This window comes from Poromitra crassiceps, assembly GCF_964638095.1.
Source record: "Poromitra crassiceps genome assembly, chromosome: 6".
Classification (NCBI taxonomy): domain Eukaryota; kingdom Metazoa; phylum Chordata; class Actinopteri; order Beryciformes; family Melamphaidae; genus Poromitra; species Poromitra crassiceps.
The window spans coordinates 36,291,347-36,307,315 of record NC_139627.1 but is presented as its reverse complement, the minus strand read 5'-3'; the positions used below and the strand labels follow the sequence as shown (position 1 = coordinate 36,307,315).

The 15,969-nt window shown below is 41.9% G+C and overlaps 1 protein-coding gene across 1 annotated transcript in view; it reads right to left on the bottom strand.

The window, feature by feature from the left end:
* Positions 1-15,229, bottom strand: part of LOC310777861 (uncharacterized protein) — a 35,299-nt gene extending 20,070 nt beyond the window's left edge. Inside the window, exons 1-8 of the mRNA XM_083638211.1 lie at positions 15,191-15,229; positions 14,448-14,523; positions 13,677-13,745; positions 13,463-13,578; positions 6,806-7,057; positions 3,492-3,616; positions 1,909-2,024; positions 1,431-1,746 (exon numbers count right to left, since the gene is read on the bottom strand). Of these exons, the coding sequence (XP_083494337.1) occupies positions 1,431-1,746; positions 1,909-2,024; positions 3,492-3,616; positions 6,806-7,057; positions 13,463-13,578; positions 13,677-13,745; positions 14,448-14,501 (1,048 nt within the window). The 5' untranslated portion in view covers positions 14,502-14,523; positions 15,191-15,229. The remainder of the gene's footprint in view (positions 1-1,430; positions 1,747-1,908; positions 2,025-3,491; positions 3,617-6,805; positions 7,058-13,462; positions 13,579-13,676; positions 13,746-14,447; positions 14,524-15,190) is intronic.
* Positions 15,230-15,969: the final 740 nt, after the last annotated feature.

The following is a 15,969-nucleotide window of genomic DNA, read 5'->3' as shown; positions in this document are numbered from 1 at the left end:
ATCAACACGCTGTCAGGGGGTACACTTGGCATGGCAAAACAGCTCAAGGGGTACACGGCACAAAAAAGGTTGGGAACCACTGACTTACAGGATGTGCATGAACACACACACAAAGGGGCGAAAAGGGTTCAAGCCAAACTGGCACAAAAAATGACAAACAAGAAAGTTGTCCAATGTCATAAAGTAGAAAGTATAACTATGACTTAAAGCTATGTTATGGAGTTTTCCTAAGAAAAGATGCAGATTTGATTATTGTACCTATTGTCATTTTTGACAATAGGTAAAGCTGCGTCAAGGATCACACTGGCTTGGAACAAACCGCTGGTTTATTGTGTGGCAACAAACCGCATTGACAGGCTGACAGCTGACATGAAGTGAAGTCTGTACTACCGGTATGGAGCTCGCATTAGGAGCACGCTGATAGGCTTTAGCTTGTAAACAATGACGGTGGCTCGTAGTGGACAAACATCATGACATTGCGTAACGTTATAACCCCCACATGTCCGTCAATTCTTGTGCCTGTTGATGAGCGATTTAAACAGAGCGACAGAGCGATTCCAAAGGGTTGAATCAAGCGACAGAGCGAAAAATAAATATCTTGGTGTGAACACAGCTTAAGAGTGTGTCGTTTAATTACAAGATGCATAAATGTCTTAACTCATAACATAACTACAATTATTACTACTATTTTTGTGAACATTTTCAAAAATACATTGTTACAAATTGTTTGCTTCCTTTTTCCAATGTTGTGTATCACAGGAAAACCACACACACCCTTGGCATGGCTGTAACTACCCCACTGTTTGAATGACAAGTGGGTTGTTTGGTTGATTCATGTCACCCATTTGAACACATCAGGCCAATTTAGCTTGAGCCGCAAGTAACAGCACCGGCTTGCTTGCCCAGCAAGAACTGCTTAGCTGCTAAGCAGTTCTGCTAAACCTTGCAGGGGTGGGCACATTTTTTTCCCCAGAGGGCCATACTGACTTATATCAAGTAAGCGAAGGGCCACACATTGGAAATCATACCTGCCAACACTTTTCGCGAGAGTCTCCCTATTTTTAACTCTCTCTCCCGTTGTGATTGGTAATTTCTTGTTAATCTCCCGATATAATAGTGATACAAATCCAATGACTGTAGCAGATGAGATTTATTATTAACATAATTCTGCCCTTTATTTTTCAGGGTTGTTTTGTTTTTCTTTGAGGACCTTGGGGGCCGGATTGAGATGGTCCAGGGGCCAGGTCCGGCCCTGGGGCCGCATTTTGCCCATGTATGCCTTAGCAGAACGCTAGACCTGTGTGGGCGCCCTGAAGACACAGCCAGACATATACTCACTGGGTTCAGAGGGGCTGGCCTGAAGACACAGCCAGACATATACTCACTGGGTTCAGAGGGGCTGGCCTGAAGACAGCCAGACATATACTCACTGGGTTCAGAGGGGCTGGCCTGGCTGGAGGACAGACGACGCCTCAGGGCCTCTGCACTCTCTCCAGCCTCTGTAGGACTGATGACTGAGCTCAGGCATACTTCCGTTCTCTCGTCTGCCCCCACCGTGAACTTCACAATGCCACGGTCCAGGCTCTCCGGCTCGCCATCTTGTCCCCTTCCCTCCAGACAGAGGCGTTTAGGGGTTGGTCCACCATCTCTCCCTCCTTCTCCAGTAAGGCGAAGCACACTCCCTCTGTGGCGTTTGGGGGTGCCTGTTCCATTGCAGTGGGACTCTGGCTTCTCTCTTTTCCTCTTCTGCTGGGATGGCACAGAACAGAGCCATGTTCAAGAGCAAGCATGTTTAAGAGGTATCTTTAAAAAGTTGTGTTGCATAGGCTTTGTCTGGGAATCGCTACATTCACTGTTTTAGTGTAACTTTTGATAATTACTCCGACTGTAACACTGCATGATACCTACCGGACCATGTTGGCCTCCACTTCCTGGATCTGTACACCTGTCCTTGGTAGTAGCTGTCGAGATCTCGTCACCTCCTACATCTCCAGCCGGCTCCCAGCTCACTGCCAACCCGCAGTCTGTAAGACACGGCGACACGGTGATCAAGCCATCATTTGGAAATGAACACAATACTACTACCCACAAAGTAGGACAGAAAATGGAAAAACAAATGGCTAAGTTGTGAGCAGGGGTATGCGTGTGAGGTGAAAGCCGAGTAAATTCAGCTGATTTTTGTTTTACAACACTATAAAGCCCAGTTTTTGTTTATTTACCCTGGGAGTAAGGCCAGGAGTATGAATAAACCTCTCCCACTAGGAGAGCCCTTAAGTCAAGGAGATCTGAGTCAAACACATGTGGTCAGACTCAGAGGAGAGGAGGTAGGTGGGAGGGCTCATGCATTTCCAAGGAATAACTTGGAACTGTGTGTGTGTGTGTGTGTGTGTGTGTGTGTGTGTGTGTGTGTGTGTGTGTGTGTGTGTGTGTGTGTGTAAACTGGGTAAAACCTGACTCGGATACTGTATTAGTATCTGAGGATATTATAACTGACTGTCTGACCTCAGTAAGGGCTACTGTTATTGACACTCAACAACATCTAGCACCAGCTAGTACACAAAGGTCCCTCGTAAGTTTACAACAACAGAGACAACAACAACATTGGACTGGTTTAAAATTACAGGGAAAGCTTGCTTGCCTCCCTGCTGCAGATCATAATGTTTCACACTCAATATTTAAGAATCATGCAGTTGATGAGGACATAGTCATTTTTACAGTTAAAGCCAGATTACAAGTCTTTCCGACCAGGCTCAATCTCTCTCTCTGGTATCCTAACACTTTTTCTCCTCATTGTCTGCACCATGATCATAATCCAGTAATTGAATCCATGTCTCATATTCTGAATGGTTGCTTTGTATATAAGGGAATGTATATTGCAAGACATGACAGAATTGTTGACCTGTTAGTTAAAAACATAAGGTCATATGTTCCATCCTCTGTTGAAATCCATAAACACTCCCGTGTTTCAACTGCCATGTTCAAACTGTGTAATACTGAATATGACATCTTTTCAAATGTGACAGCTAATACACCTGATGATGTTGTTGTCAATGAGGACAGTAGAGAGGCCACCATTTTGGTAGTGGGGTGTGCTTTTGATTCCAGTCTGAAGAAGCTTTTATCACCAAGGTTTTGAAATACCAACTGCTCAAGAATGCCATTTTACAGCTTGGGTATAATTGTAAATTGCTTGTTTTCATATTTGGAAGCCTTGGTAATGTCCATAGGCTGGTCGTAAGTGGCCTGCAGAGGGCAGGACTGCCCAGACCAAGAGCCAAGGCTCTGGCGAAATTCTGCTCTATTTCTGCAATAATTGGCAGTCGCCACATTTGGAGGAGGCGCTGTTTCCTTTATCCATAGATTCAGACTAGATACATCTGTCACTGTAAGATTTCCCATTGAGTGTGCATCTATTAATGTTTGTGTTCAAGGATTTTTTGTCTAAATGTGAACACAAATAAAGGTATTAAAATGTGTTCGTGCTCACCCACCTACAACCTGAACCACTGCATAGTTGCAGTCTCCTTCATTGTCCTGCATCACTATCAGCTCCGCTTCCTTTTCTTCTTTGTCTTCTTCTGCATCAACATCCTCTGACCTGCTCCTGAGTCCTAACCTGTACAGGTGAATTCACATTATGATCTGTCAGTCATGCTGTAGCACATACATGGGCAACATACGGCCCGCAGGCCCCTGTGTGGCCCGTGATGGAATTGCAAAAAAAAAACCTGAACGCAACATGCAAGATACCTGCTGAATAAGTGTCTAAATGTTCATGTCATTCTGGCCAATACTCTGTTATAGCATTTCAGTCTGGAATATGGAATATCTTTCAATAATATTTATGAATAAAAGGCTAAAAGTAATCTCATGTGTAAGAAATGACTGTTCTACATTGAAGTAGAAATTTAAATAATTAACTTGTTGGTTTTGGATTTAATTAGTGTGCATTTTTGTTCTTGTGTGACCCTCAACACAGGCTTTGAGAATCCCTGGCCACTTACTGATACTTATGCTTAAATTAACCCACTCATATTCTGGTTTATTTCAAGAAAAACATTTTGGCTAGTGGAAATTCTAATTGGCTGGTAACTTTCAAATCTAGCAGCCATATTGGCAGGTGGTGAAAAAAGTTAATTTCAAGCCCTGCAGGGAGAGCAGGTGGTGACATAGGAGTGAAAAAAGGATCAAATATTGGTAGTTAAGACTGAATAATGACATCACAATTGTTAATTTAAAATGAGTTATTCCTTTAAACCTGGCTTCAAATGCCCCAAATGTTTTGCACTGGCGCCGTTCAGCCCTCAGCAAAATCTGGTAGAGAGGAATTTTTTTTGTGGCCCTCTCTATCATCAAAGTTGCCCATCCATGGGTTACGGCAGGGGTGGGCAACTATTTTTCATGGGGGGCCACATGAGAAACCCAGATAGTTGCCGGGGGCCGAACAAATATTGTCATGCCGTAACCCATGGATGGGCAACTTTGATGATAGAGAGGGCCACAAAAAAATTGACAATATTTGTTCGGCCCCCGGCAACAATCTGGGTTTCTCATGTGGCCCCCCATGAAAAATAGTTGCCCACCCCTGCTGTAGCACATCATTCTAACATTATGATCAGTCACTCATGCTGTAGTCATTCATACTTTTTCCCACAATGCCACACGCAGTCCATCTCTGGAGCTTTATATACTAAAATGCTAGTTAATTACACAATGGCTAAGAAAGCTGGGTACATAAAAAAACAAACGGAGAACACTTATGATTTGAACCAGCATCTCAGGAGTTGTGAAATCCTACTTTGCTGTATTATTCCAAATAAAATTTTCTGCCTGGAAAATCTGGAGAGCCAAGGGTGCCGCAAGCCAAGCTCCATTAAAAAGGTAATTTCACACAAAACATCTCAAACAAAACAGCAGAAATGTCCCTAATAAAGAATACCTCCTTGTGCTTTTATAGTTATTTTTAATCATTATTCACAAGTCTGAGTGAAAAATCACCACAGTTTCCCAACTTTTGAAGATCAGAAGTCTATTTAGAGAGCAGGCACTAGTGTACCCCCTCAGGCACAATTCTATCAGCTCGACTGGAAAAGCGGCCTCTTTCCTTACTGTATGAAAACTGTCAGACTCCCGTGTCGGGCATTAAACTGACCATATATCTGCATTCTGAAGGTTTTGGTCGGGTCAGACGGAACAAACGTAACATATCGGAATCCTAGTTGCTTCAAAAAGTTGGCACAAAGTTGGATGAAAAGCGGCTGGTTGTCCAAAATCCAACACTCGAGGCATGGTCTTATTTCTTTAAAAGGCCCGGAGAAGACAAAATAAGACCACCATGCCTCGAGTGTAGGGTTTTGGACAAGTACCGGTAGGCGTTTTTCATCAAACTATTTGTGTTTTAAAACAATAAGCGCAAACTTTTTGAAGCAACTAGGATTCTGATAGGTTACGTGTGTTCCATTTGACCCTACCAAAACCTTCAGAATGCAGACGGTCCGTTTAACGCCCAACACAGGATTGTGACATTTTTCATACAGTAAGGAAAGAGGGTGATTTTCCAGCGAGCCATCAGGCGAGCGGAGAGAATTGCACCTGCACTCTTGAACATGCTGTCTGGTAAGAAGACATACACTCAAGTCATTTCTTGGAACTAAGTGAGCCGAGGTGACTTTATGCAAGTCAGGTCTGTTTACCGACTCATTGTTCAGTCTGATGCTTAATGCCTTGAGTCTCCTACTATTCCATCATCTACCTGTGGGCCACCTTCTGATTAAGGCAGGGGGTTAGTGGATGTGAGAATACAGCCTGGTATATTCCACTCAACTTCAGAGTCACTCATTGTTCATCATAGTGTACATCAGGACTGCCGCATCACTCCCCATTTTACGCAGAAAACTTAAAGGTCCCATTCCGTGCAAAAGCTGTTTTTACTTGTAAATGCATATATACTGCTGTCAGCCCTCCCTGTAATGAGTGGTCACAAGCTCAGAACTGCCACAGTTGGATTTGTCCCTATACAGCTCTCTCAAGCAGTCTCCTCCAAGCCACATCCCCAAACGCTTTGTTTGCCCAGACGGGGGATCGGGACGTCACAAGCTTCCTCACGCATACTGCGCAGGTCTCTCTCACACAAGCTACCTGCACCATTTTGTCTATAGCCACAAAATTAACACTTCTAGCTGGAGCGACGACAACTGTACGTGATCCAGCAACTGCAGAGGTGCATTCGGTAAGTCTAGGCATTTTGAGATGTCCTCTTTAGCGTAGTAACCGTTAAGTTAACGATAACTCGCAACCTAGCGTGCTGGTCCACAGACGCTAATCTGATTGGCCAATGGGAACTGTTAGTTCTGAATATATTATAGAAACAGAGCATTCTTGGGAAGCAACGAGATGAGGAAGTGAGAACTCCGTCACAACAAACGGGGTTGCTATATTTTCGACAAATTAATCCAGAATCATGTTTTATGGACCAGAGACACACGTTTTTAAGAGGTTACAGCTGCACGAATTGGGACCTTTAAAACTCATCCCTTCAGACTTTATATTGACTCTTCCTGAATTCCCTCCCTTCTCTCTGCCTGCTTTCCATGTGTTTTTAATTGAATTTTCTGTTTCTTAAATGTTTGCTCCTTTAATTGTTCTCACCTTTAATCTCCCCTTTTATATTGGCTTCTCATATTTTTACTACTGTCTTTCTATTTTATCTATTCATGTTATTGTGTGCTGTATATGATCATGATGTAAGTCGCTTTGGATAAAGGCGTCTGCTAAATACCAATAAAGTAAAGTAGTGTCTCCTTACCTTGGAGAAGACTGGCAGGGGGTCCTCTCGTTGCGTTTAGGAGTAACACTCTTATGTGCGGACCCCTCGTTCCTGGCCTTCGTCTGACTGAATTTCCTGGGAGATTCTTTTCTCGACAGACCCTTCCCTCTCTTCTCCGGAGTTGTCATCCCTACTCCATTTCCCAATCTCAGGCTCTGCCCTTTGCTGTCCAGATACTCCCTGCCCACCTCGGTCTTCAGGACATCTGTGAGGATCAGACAGGGCCTCCTGCTAAAGGATGGAACAGAGAGAGAACTAGCCACAACCTTCCTAGAACTGCGCCGCCACCACTCCATTACGGCCCATCAAGATACTGTATATTCTCCCTCGTTAGCACATCTTTCATTACAGGTCGGACTATATATATACCATCAGCTGACCAATAGGGGGGCAGAAAATGACCGCAGTAAGGAGGAGTAGGCAAGTGGACAGGGGTAGATAAGACATGTTGGCATATGTGCAGTCATGATAAGCTTGGTGTTGAGTTGTGGGGCTTATAAACGATGTTTCCTTTTAGCATGGCAGGTTGGAGTGCTGTACTAAACACATGCTGTAGCTGTACACACAGACAAGTTTCTATTAGCGGAGTGCTGGGCGTATTTGAAAACGGAGGTGATCATGACAATGGTGGTTTGGTTCGGTTTGTTGGTTGTTTGAAATGTCTTGACTCCTACTCATAGTATTCCCATGATGTCACATGCATTTCCTACCAATATGGTGCTTTAAATAAAGGAAATAAAGTACTCGATCTCTATCTTTACATTTGATTGTAGTCACCTGTTAAATTATTAGTCCGCTGTTAATTTTCCTACAATGATGGCCGTGCGGTGAGGGAACAGAAGACTATGGCTCTAACTGTGTCACTTGTGCATGTGTTTGTGTGTCTATACATATATTCCCAATTGCTCTTTTTGTTGTGAAGTGACAGAGAGCCCTTGGGGTGATGTTGCACTATAAATAAATAAAAAACAGAACTGAAAAACAGAACTAAACTGGTGCTTAACAGAGTGTACATAGCAAAACTTTTTACCTGGACACTTCATACAGACTACCCGATGTGTACTACTATGTGTAAGACCCTGGAGGAACACTTGTTCAGTCTGCACGTTTATTATGGGGGTTGACTGACCTTTCAACAGGTAATAATAAACAATTAATAAATTATTTTATTTCATACTTCAATGATACCAAATATGAAATAAAATAATCTATTAATTATAACTCCACCCACATGATCTATATGTTGAAATGCCCATGTCACCTAATTTACGTGGGTCAGACCAAGCGAGTACTGAAAGAATAGGGAAACATAAAACCCATACGCAACCCAAAATATAGACTATGCTATGGGACGTCATTATGCTGAAGCAAATCATGGTTCAGCTTCCTCCCTCATATGCATAGGGATTGAAAAGGTGAGGACAGACGACCTCATTAATAAATGACTGCGGAGGGAAGCTTTTTGGATCTTCACCCTTCACCTGCAGCATCTTCTGGAGGAGTGAATGACCAACAAAGTCTTCCATGCTTCCTCTGATGGTCTCTTTCTTGTCCCCTTCTCTGTCTGGGTTATGTCACATGTGGATTTTTTTTTTGATTGATTGATTTTTATTCAATGTGTCACGCACTTGACAGTGCCCAGCCCTCATGGGCTTACAAGACACACAAAGTATACATTATACAGTACAACATACGCCAACGCCACAGTAATAAAACTAAATCACAGCATAACATAACATACACCACAGCAGCAAAGAAAAAATCATTACATCATTTTCTGAACAGAACATTCTGCCTTAGCTCCCATGCCTGGGAAATAAAGTTTCCAATAAAGAAAGTGCCTTTCTTAAAACACAGCTCAAGTTTTTCATAATCGTCCATCTAAAAAAAATCATCATAAATAGGACATTTTAGTGAACAGTATCTCCCTTACATCATCATAGACGGTACAATAGAATAGAAAATGAATCTCATTCTCAATTTCACCCAGGTCACAGAGCGAACAAAGTCTGTCTTCTTCAGGGGTAGCATTAAACCTACCAGTCTCCAGTGCCAAGGGCAAAGTTCCAGATCGTAACTGTGCATACAAGGACCTTTTTCTTCTGTCCAGATCGAACTTGACATAAGGCTCTACAGAATAACTGTCTTTTATAAGACGGTAGGTTCTTAACTAGACCATACACACTGTGACCACCACCTGTGGAAGTCAATATCTAAGATTGAACATGTAAATATTTGTAAGTAACAACGTGAATGTGTTGGATTATGTAATGTTTCCCCTTTGATAATGCTTGTTATGATGAATTAGCCTAGGCTACTTGCTTTACGATAGAGGAAACACTAGTGCTATATGTATTGTATATTTTCATGTCTTCACATTAACTTTTATGGATGCCATGATTTTTCTTAGGACATCACTGTAGGAGGGTTTTTCATTTCATTTTCATTGTTCTGCTTGACTCAGAGGAAGACAGACAGAAGACAGAAGATGTTTCGACACTACCTGTCCAAACGTCAGGTCCCCCCTGCAGTAAACATGCAGATTGAATGAGTGCTCATCCAGTCTTACTTCGGGTAGTCCGTTTGAAGTCCCCAGGTAAAAAGTTTTGTTTGTGAGGTCTCCTCATGAGTGCACACTTGAGGAGTGTCCGAGCTTGCATAATTCAACACGTAGCTTGACATGCATCTTGTCCTTTGTTTAACCCTTCCCCACAACTACCAAATGTAACCTACCAATACTCTCACCTGCAGTTCAACCCCACTTCCTGGATGTCTGAAAGGCAGCGGGCCAGATCTGAGCAGCTTATAAAGCTTACACAATTAATTACACCTGCGCACTGGAGGTCAATTGGACAAAACCAAGTTGGAAGCTGGTAAACTAACACTAAAATCTCAAAAAGGACAATGATCACTACTGGCTAAAAAATTATGAATATTGTAAAAGAAAATGTAATGATTTGTAACGGTGATAACCTAAACTCCAGCTGAAAAAATGACAGGTTTAAATAATGTTACTTTGTTTTGGATTGTGCCATGTGGGCGGAGTAATGTGTATAAGTTGTACCACTTCACTTGCCTGATGTCATTCTGTCCTGCTACAGAGGTGCTGTGAGGAGCTGTAACATCTGCCTTCCTTGAGGTGAAATTTTTATTTTTATTTTTTTATTTATTTCAAGCCATGGTTAAAACATTGTTTCCTTATTTCATTTAGATTATTAGACTGATTAAGGTTTTGTGTCCAGTGTAAATAGGAGGAGTCTACAAAGCCCGGTCCAAAAAATAAATAAATAAACATAGGCTATAATAAATAAAACATAGGCTAATATAATAAATTCAAGTTGATGTTTATTTATGTTTGTAGTTTAAACAAAAACATAAATACTGTAGGCTACATACAGTACAACACCAAAGGCTGTTATTTACCCTTTGTCGCCACCTGGTGAGTAAATATAACTAAAACCATTAAAATTGACAACTGGTTTTCCATGTATCTACCGTACCGGTCCTTGGCACAAAAAAGGTTGGGAACGCCTGGCCTAGATGACTACAAAAAAAATGTTTTAACCACTCAAGAGAAGTTTGGCTTCATTCAAGGCTCTGAAAAATCAAGGCAACATTGCCTATCAGCCAGCTGTGAGACAATTAATACTAAAGGGTGAGTGCCCCATCTTGTGAATGTTTGAGAAACTACAATGAGTTATACCCACAAAATGCAATGGAATGACTGAATATTAATCCAGAACAATGATGTGTGTGACTATTTATTCAGTCTTATATTGGCTTTTATCTATTTATTTTACAATTTTGGCTTTGATTAACAGTGAGACAAAAAGAATAAAAACTACTCTCACACCGCAGAGCTCCTTTTCTCCAGATTTATTTGTTGTTGTAACGCGTTTCGAGCTACATGCTCTTCATCAGACAATACCGTACAGGAGGACGCCATCATAGATATAGTGGTCAAGTGTCACATGATACAGTCACATGATGAAATCAGGTGGGATGACAGACACCTGTGTAATTGAGAGAAGGAAAATGCATATGCACACCAGGTGTAGAGAAAACTGCAACAAATCCCATCTGCCATTAACCATTAACAATGGAAATATAGAAATGAATCACTAAGATTACTCTTAAGAGAAAAAGTCTAAACATGTCAAAACATCTAAACATGTCAACCTGACCCACCAATCATAGTGGAAAGAAACCATTTTAAATCTTAAAAACCTACAAATACCATTTATCCAAAGGGACAAAATGGAAAAGGGGTAAATACATTTAAAGATGGTCTGAAATAGACCAAATATTCCCCAGCACAGTCAGGACGGGTAAGGGGGGACCTGCCAAAGGCGTCTTGATAGTCTAGGTGGAAATACCGGTTAACTCATTGAATGCCATGGACGTCCTTCGACGTCCAATTAAATAGTGACGTAGAGTGCCACGGACGTCCTTCGACGTCCAATGCGTTTTTTGACGGTGGGACGTCGATCAAAGCCTTCCGCAGCTCCTGTACAACTATAGTAGCTATTGGAGGTGTATAACCTATTTTACGGACTCATTAGGTGGCGACAGTGCTTGCTCAGTGCAGTCCAGATTAGAGACAGGTCCGAGAAACAGCCTAAAAGCCGTGGATCAAAGACAAACCGATGCATGCTCCCAGAGCCATTTGCTCTGTCGCGGGAGCTGACATTGGCTCCGAACAGGAGTCAATCCGCGCTCACAACTGAGCCCCTCTGTCCCTGTCTGTCTGTCTGTCTGTATAGTTTCTCCACCCGATTAGCAGCCAGGAAAGCAGCCCCTGACGCCAAACCATTCAGCAATCCGGGTTGGCTCTTCCCTGCTGTGGCGCTGAGAGCCGACAGCAGCACACAAACGCAGCACTCCGAAAATATAATGGTTGCGTGAGGCTGTGTGCAGTGTGGGGAGGAGTTTACGGGGGGAGGGGGGGAGGGGGGTGGTGCACGCAGGGCATCACACAACAACTACGTCACTACATCAGAAAATATTATCTTCAGACTCAGTGAATGTGCTTGAAATGCTGCATTTCACAAAAGGCGGATTATCTCAGCTAATAATTTGAAAAGCCTGAAAACGCTGAAAACAACCTATCTTCTCCGGCTCATAACTAAAGAACGGAAAATGGTATCAATAAACTTTTTTTTGCTGATGATACAATAGAGCCAGCTCGTTCTTGTGCGTGTTCGGTGTTTACATAGTAATATCACACAATATTCTGTGGGCCTCGATAAATCACTGAAAACGCTCTGAAAACTCTGGCACTGGGAGCATCCGTTCTCCAAAAGTGGCTGGCACTCAATGAGTTAAGGGCCAAAAAAAAACATTTTAACATGGTGTTTTACATTTTAAAGAGGACATTAAAGAGGGCAAAGAAGCAAGTTTGAATGCAACCAAGTTCCTGTGATAACAGGACAAAAATAGAAATGGAAATAGAAAAGTGTCACAGAAAAGGGCGGATATCCATCTCCTCATTGAGGCCTTTAGGTGACATTGTGTCCAAGGTATAAATCCAATATAATTATCTTTGTAGAAGCAGTTTGTTGAGGTCGCCGCCCGTTGATGTTTAGACTTTTTCTCTTAAGAGTAATCTTAGTGATTCATTTCTATATTTCCATTGTTAATGGCAGATGGGATTTGTTGCAGTTTTCTCTACACCTGGTGTGCATATGCATTTTCCTTCTCTCAATTACACAGGTGTCTGTCATCCCACCTGATTTCATCATGTGACTGTATCATGTGACACTTGACCACTATATCTATGATGGTGTCCTCCTGTACTGTCTTGTCTGATGAAGAGCATGTAGCTCAAAACGCGTTACAACAAATAAATCTGGAGAAAAGGAGCTCTGCGGTGTGCGAGTAGTTTTTATTCTTTTTGTCTCACTGTTCTAGTTCAGCTCAGCCCCTGCCCCAACTTTGGGTTTTGGATGTGCGTGTCTCCCTCCTTTTTCATTGGCTTTGATTAACAGTCGTCAGTTTATAAAGTGGGGCAGCTGTATTATAAACAGAGCAAATCCTCCACCCAACATTGAATAAATTGATGATGGAGCTCTTGCACACTCGTCTATACTGCCAGCAACCCAACTAGTAGGCATGGGTCGATTTCCGGTTTTACCGGTTCGGTGTACGAGCCCAAACCGGTTTGATCACGTGCGAACCGAAAAAAACGAAAAAAAATCAGTCCATTCTGATTGCACTATTGTTCGTATTAGCCTCTTCTCAAGTTGCACTAGTATGCAAAAGTCTTATTTTGTTTATTATGTTGATGTTTGAAGAAAAGTTAAGCTGAATAGTTATGAGAAATAAATACAGGGTGTGTTTGTTACACAGGTGTCCTGCTTCTTTTTATTCAGTATCATTGCTGGTTGACAATACCAGCTTAGAGGTGTATTATCGCTATCAGGTGGACTGAAGTTGCACTACAGACAGTTATGGGCCACACTCGGGAGCCCTGCTTAAAAAATAATAATAATAATAATTACAAAAAAAATCGGTATACCGGTTCGATCCGGTTTAGACAGCAATATCGAACCGGTTTTAAAATTTTCAAACCGACCCAGCCCTACTAGGTGATGAAAACAGAATATAGAATAAATGGCTCACTAGGCTTCTTCTTACCTGGCTATTCCCAATTGGACCATAGCAGCTTGGTTGTGATCGAACATCATGGATCCATTCTTATGCTGTGAATCGTGGTATCTGGCTTTGCATCCTGAGAGCTGGGTCCAGTGAATCTGTCAAATGGAGAGTCAAAGTGACTTTCAGCACTCCTCCACAATAACCTCTCACAATAACATGCCTTTGTGTTCAGACAGAGAGCAGAGATATCTACCTGTCTCCCTAACCTCCCACCACACTCTGAGGAAAGATATGTCATGGGGATTCTGAGTGGGTTTCCAATCTAAAAATAACAAGGGAAGCAGCAGTTATCACGCCTGTATGGAATTAATTACGTGCAAAATGCTAACCCAATCATGGATACACAAATTCAACAAGTGCAACTGCACAGTGGCTTTGATGCGTAATCAATGTTGTTGAGATAATTTGGGTGTGTGTAGCAATTTTGGAGCAGTAGCCGTTGAAGAAAAACTGTTGAATTAGCGTGCATCTGTGTCAACACACATTGCCGGTTGGGCTGCATTTGAAAATATACATTAAAATATAAATTACTAGGTTATCTAATAGCTGCTGTTATGATTTTGAAAAAATATATATATTTTACATAAAATGTGTTTGAGTGGCCGTAATTGTGCCAAGTGCAGCATGGTAACAGCATTGATTATGCATAATAGAGGCTCATCGCAGCTGCCCATGCTAAAGCAGTCTAGCTAAGCACTCTCCTCACTTGAGAGTGTGATTACTGAGCAAGAGAAAGTAACAAGACAGTGACGACAACAATCCCAGAAAGACTGTGCGCTAGTCATCGTCTTCCTGAAGCCAGTGATCTGTCACCTTTACGTCATCCAGTCAGGATCAGTAGAGATTACAGCTCAGGCATTTCACTCTGAATGCTAAAAACTCACAAAGTGCATGAACAAGTGTCACTTATGAAACTGCTGGAGTGAAAATAAAATAATTCAAAGACTAGTAGTGTCATACATACGTTATCCTTGTCAAGAGTAAGCGAGATGGTTAAGGCTTTCCTGTGTTCCATCATGGGTTGGGTAAGGCCCAGCACTCTACAAGAAGCACACATGCAAAGAATAAACACATCATAACTTCAGAATTTCAAGTGAATGCTTCAGTCTCTGTCGGCAAGTCAAACCTAGTTGAACAAGTTCAACAACTTAAACATGGGTGTTACCCTAGCATGGTAAAGCAACTTTTTGATAAGTAAATAGACCCAATAGAGATCTTCTCAATGAATTTCATCCAGCATGCCTTCATGGGTATGATGACAGACTGTGACTACTGGGCTAGATAGAACAACATGCTATATTAAATGAATTTATTTCCGTGTCTAAAGTAATTTGCATGACCCATCCCTCATGGGATTATTCAGACACACCATTATTATTATTATTGTTATTTTTTTTGCATGTTTTTAGCAGGGGGTTCCTATCTGGAGGAAACCCCAGGGAGCACCCGGGAGAACATGCAAACTCCACACAAAAATGCCCTTTTTGACGACCCCACCTGGGTCGTAGGCACTGAGGACATGGGGATGAGGACACATCCTCAGCGCCCCCAGGCGGGAATAGAACCCAGGATATTCTTGCTGTGAGGTGACAGCGCTTCCACTGCACCACCTTACTATAAATTGACAGAGATCACAGGTACAGATTCAAAGCCAACTAATCCTGAGATACAAACAACTTGCATGAAGTAGCTGTGGTGGAAACTTACAGGCTAGAAAAGGAGGGTGGTGCTAACCCCCCTAACCCAGGAAATCTGTGGATGGAAAGAAATTAATAGGTGAGATTCTCTGTGTTTTGTCCAGGTTTTGTCACTATGTACATGTATGAATCAAGGGGTTGAAATCGAATTGGTCACAACATATAAATACTTACTACTAGGTATTATTGTTGATCAAAACTTGTCTTTTAATAAAGCACACACTGAAAAACTTGTTTCCAAGTTGAAGCTTAAATTAGGTTTAATTTGAGAAATAAAGCCTGTTTCTCACTCCAGGCAAGGAAGTGCTTGATTTCAGCAACTTTTTTTTACCCTTATTTGACTATGGTGATCTGCTTTTTATGAATGCATCTGACCAGTACCTAAAGAACTTGGATACTGTATACCATTGTGCTTTACGTTTTATTACTGGCTGTGGCAAGGCAATCTTGTGCACCACTGTACTCTGTATACTACTGCTCATATCAGTGTCCATCTCTGTATGCCCACAGACATTCGCATTGGTTGGCTTTTATATATAAAATCTCTCCTTAGGCTGCTTCCACCTTATCTGTGTGTATACATGTGTAAAAAACAAAATCAATATGGCCTACGCTCTCATGATACTCTTCAGATGTTAGTCCCTAGAGCTAGAACTGAAACCTTATATAAAAGTGTTGTGAGCAAGTGGGCAATATATGTCTGCTGTCTGTCTACTGTATCTGTCTGTTTCAATTTTTGTCCCACTGATGATGTTACAAGGCCTATGACATCAGTGATGTCATAACATG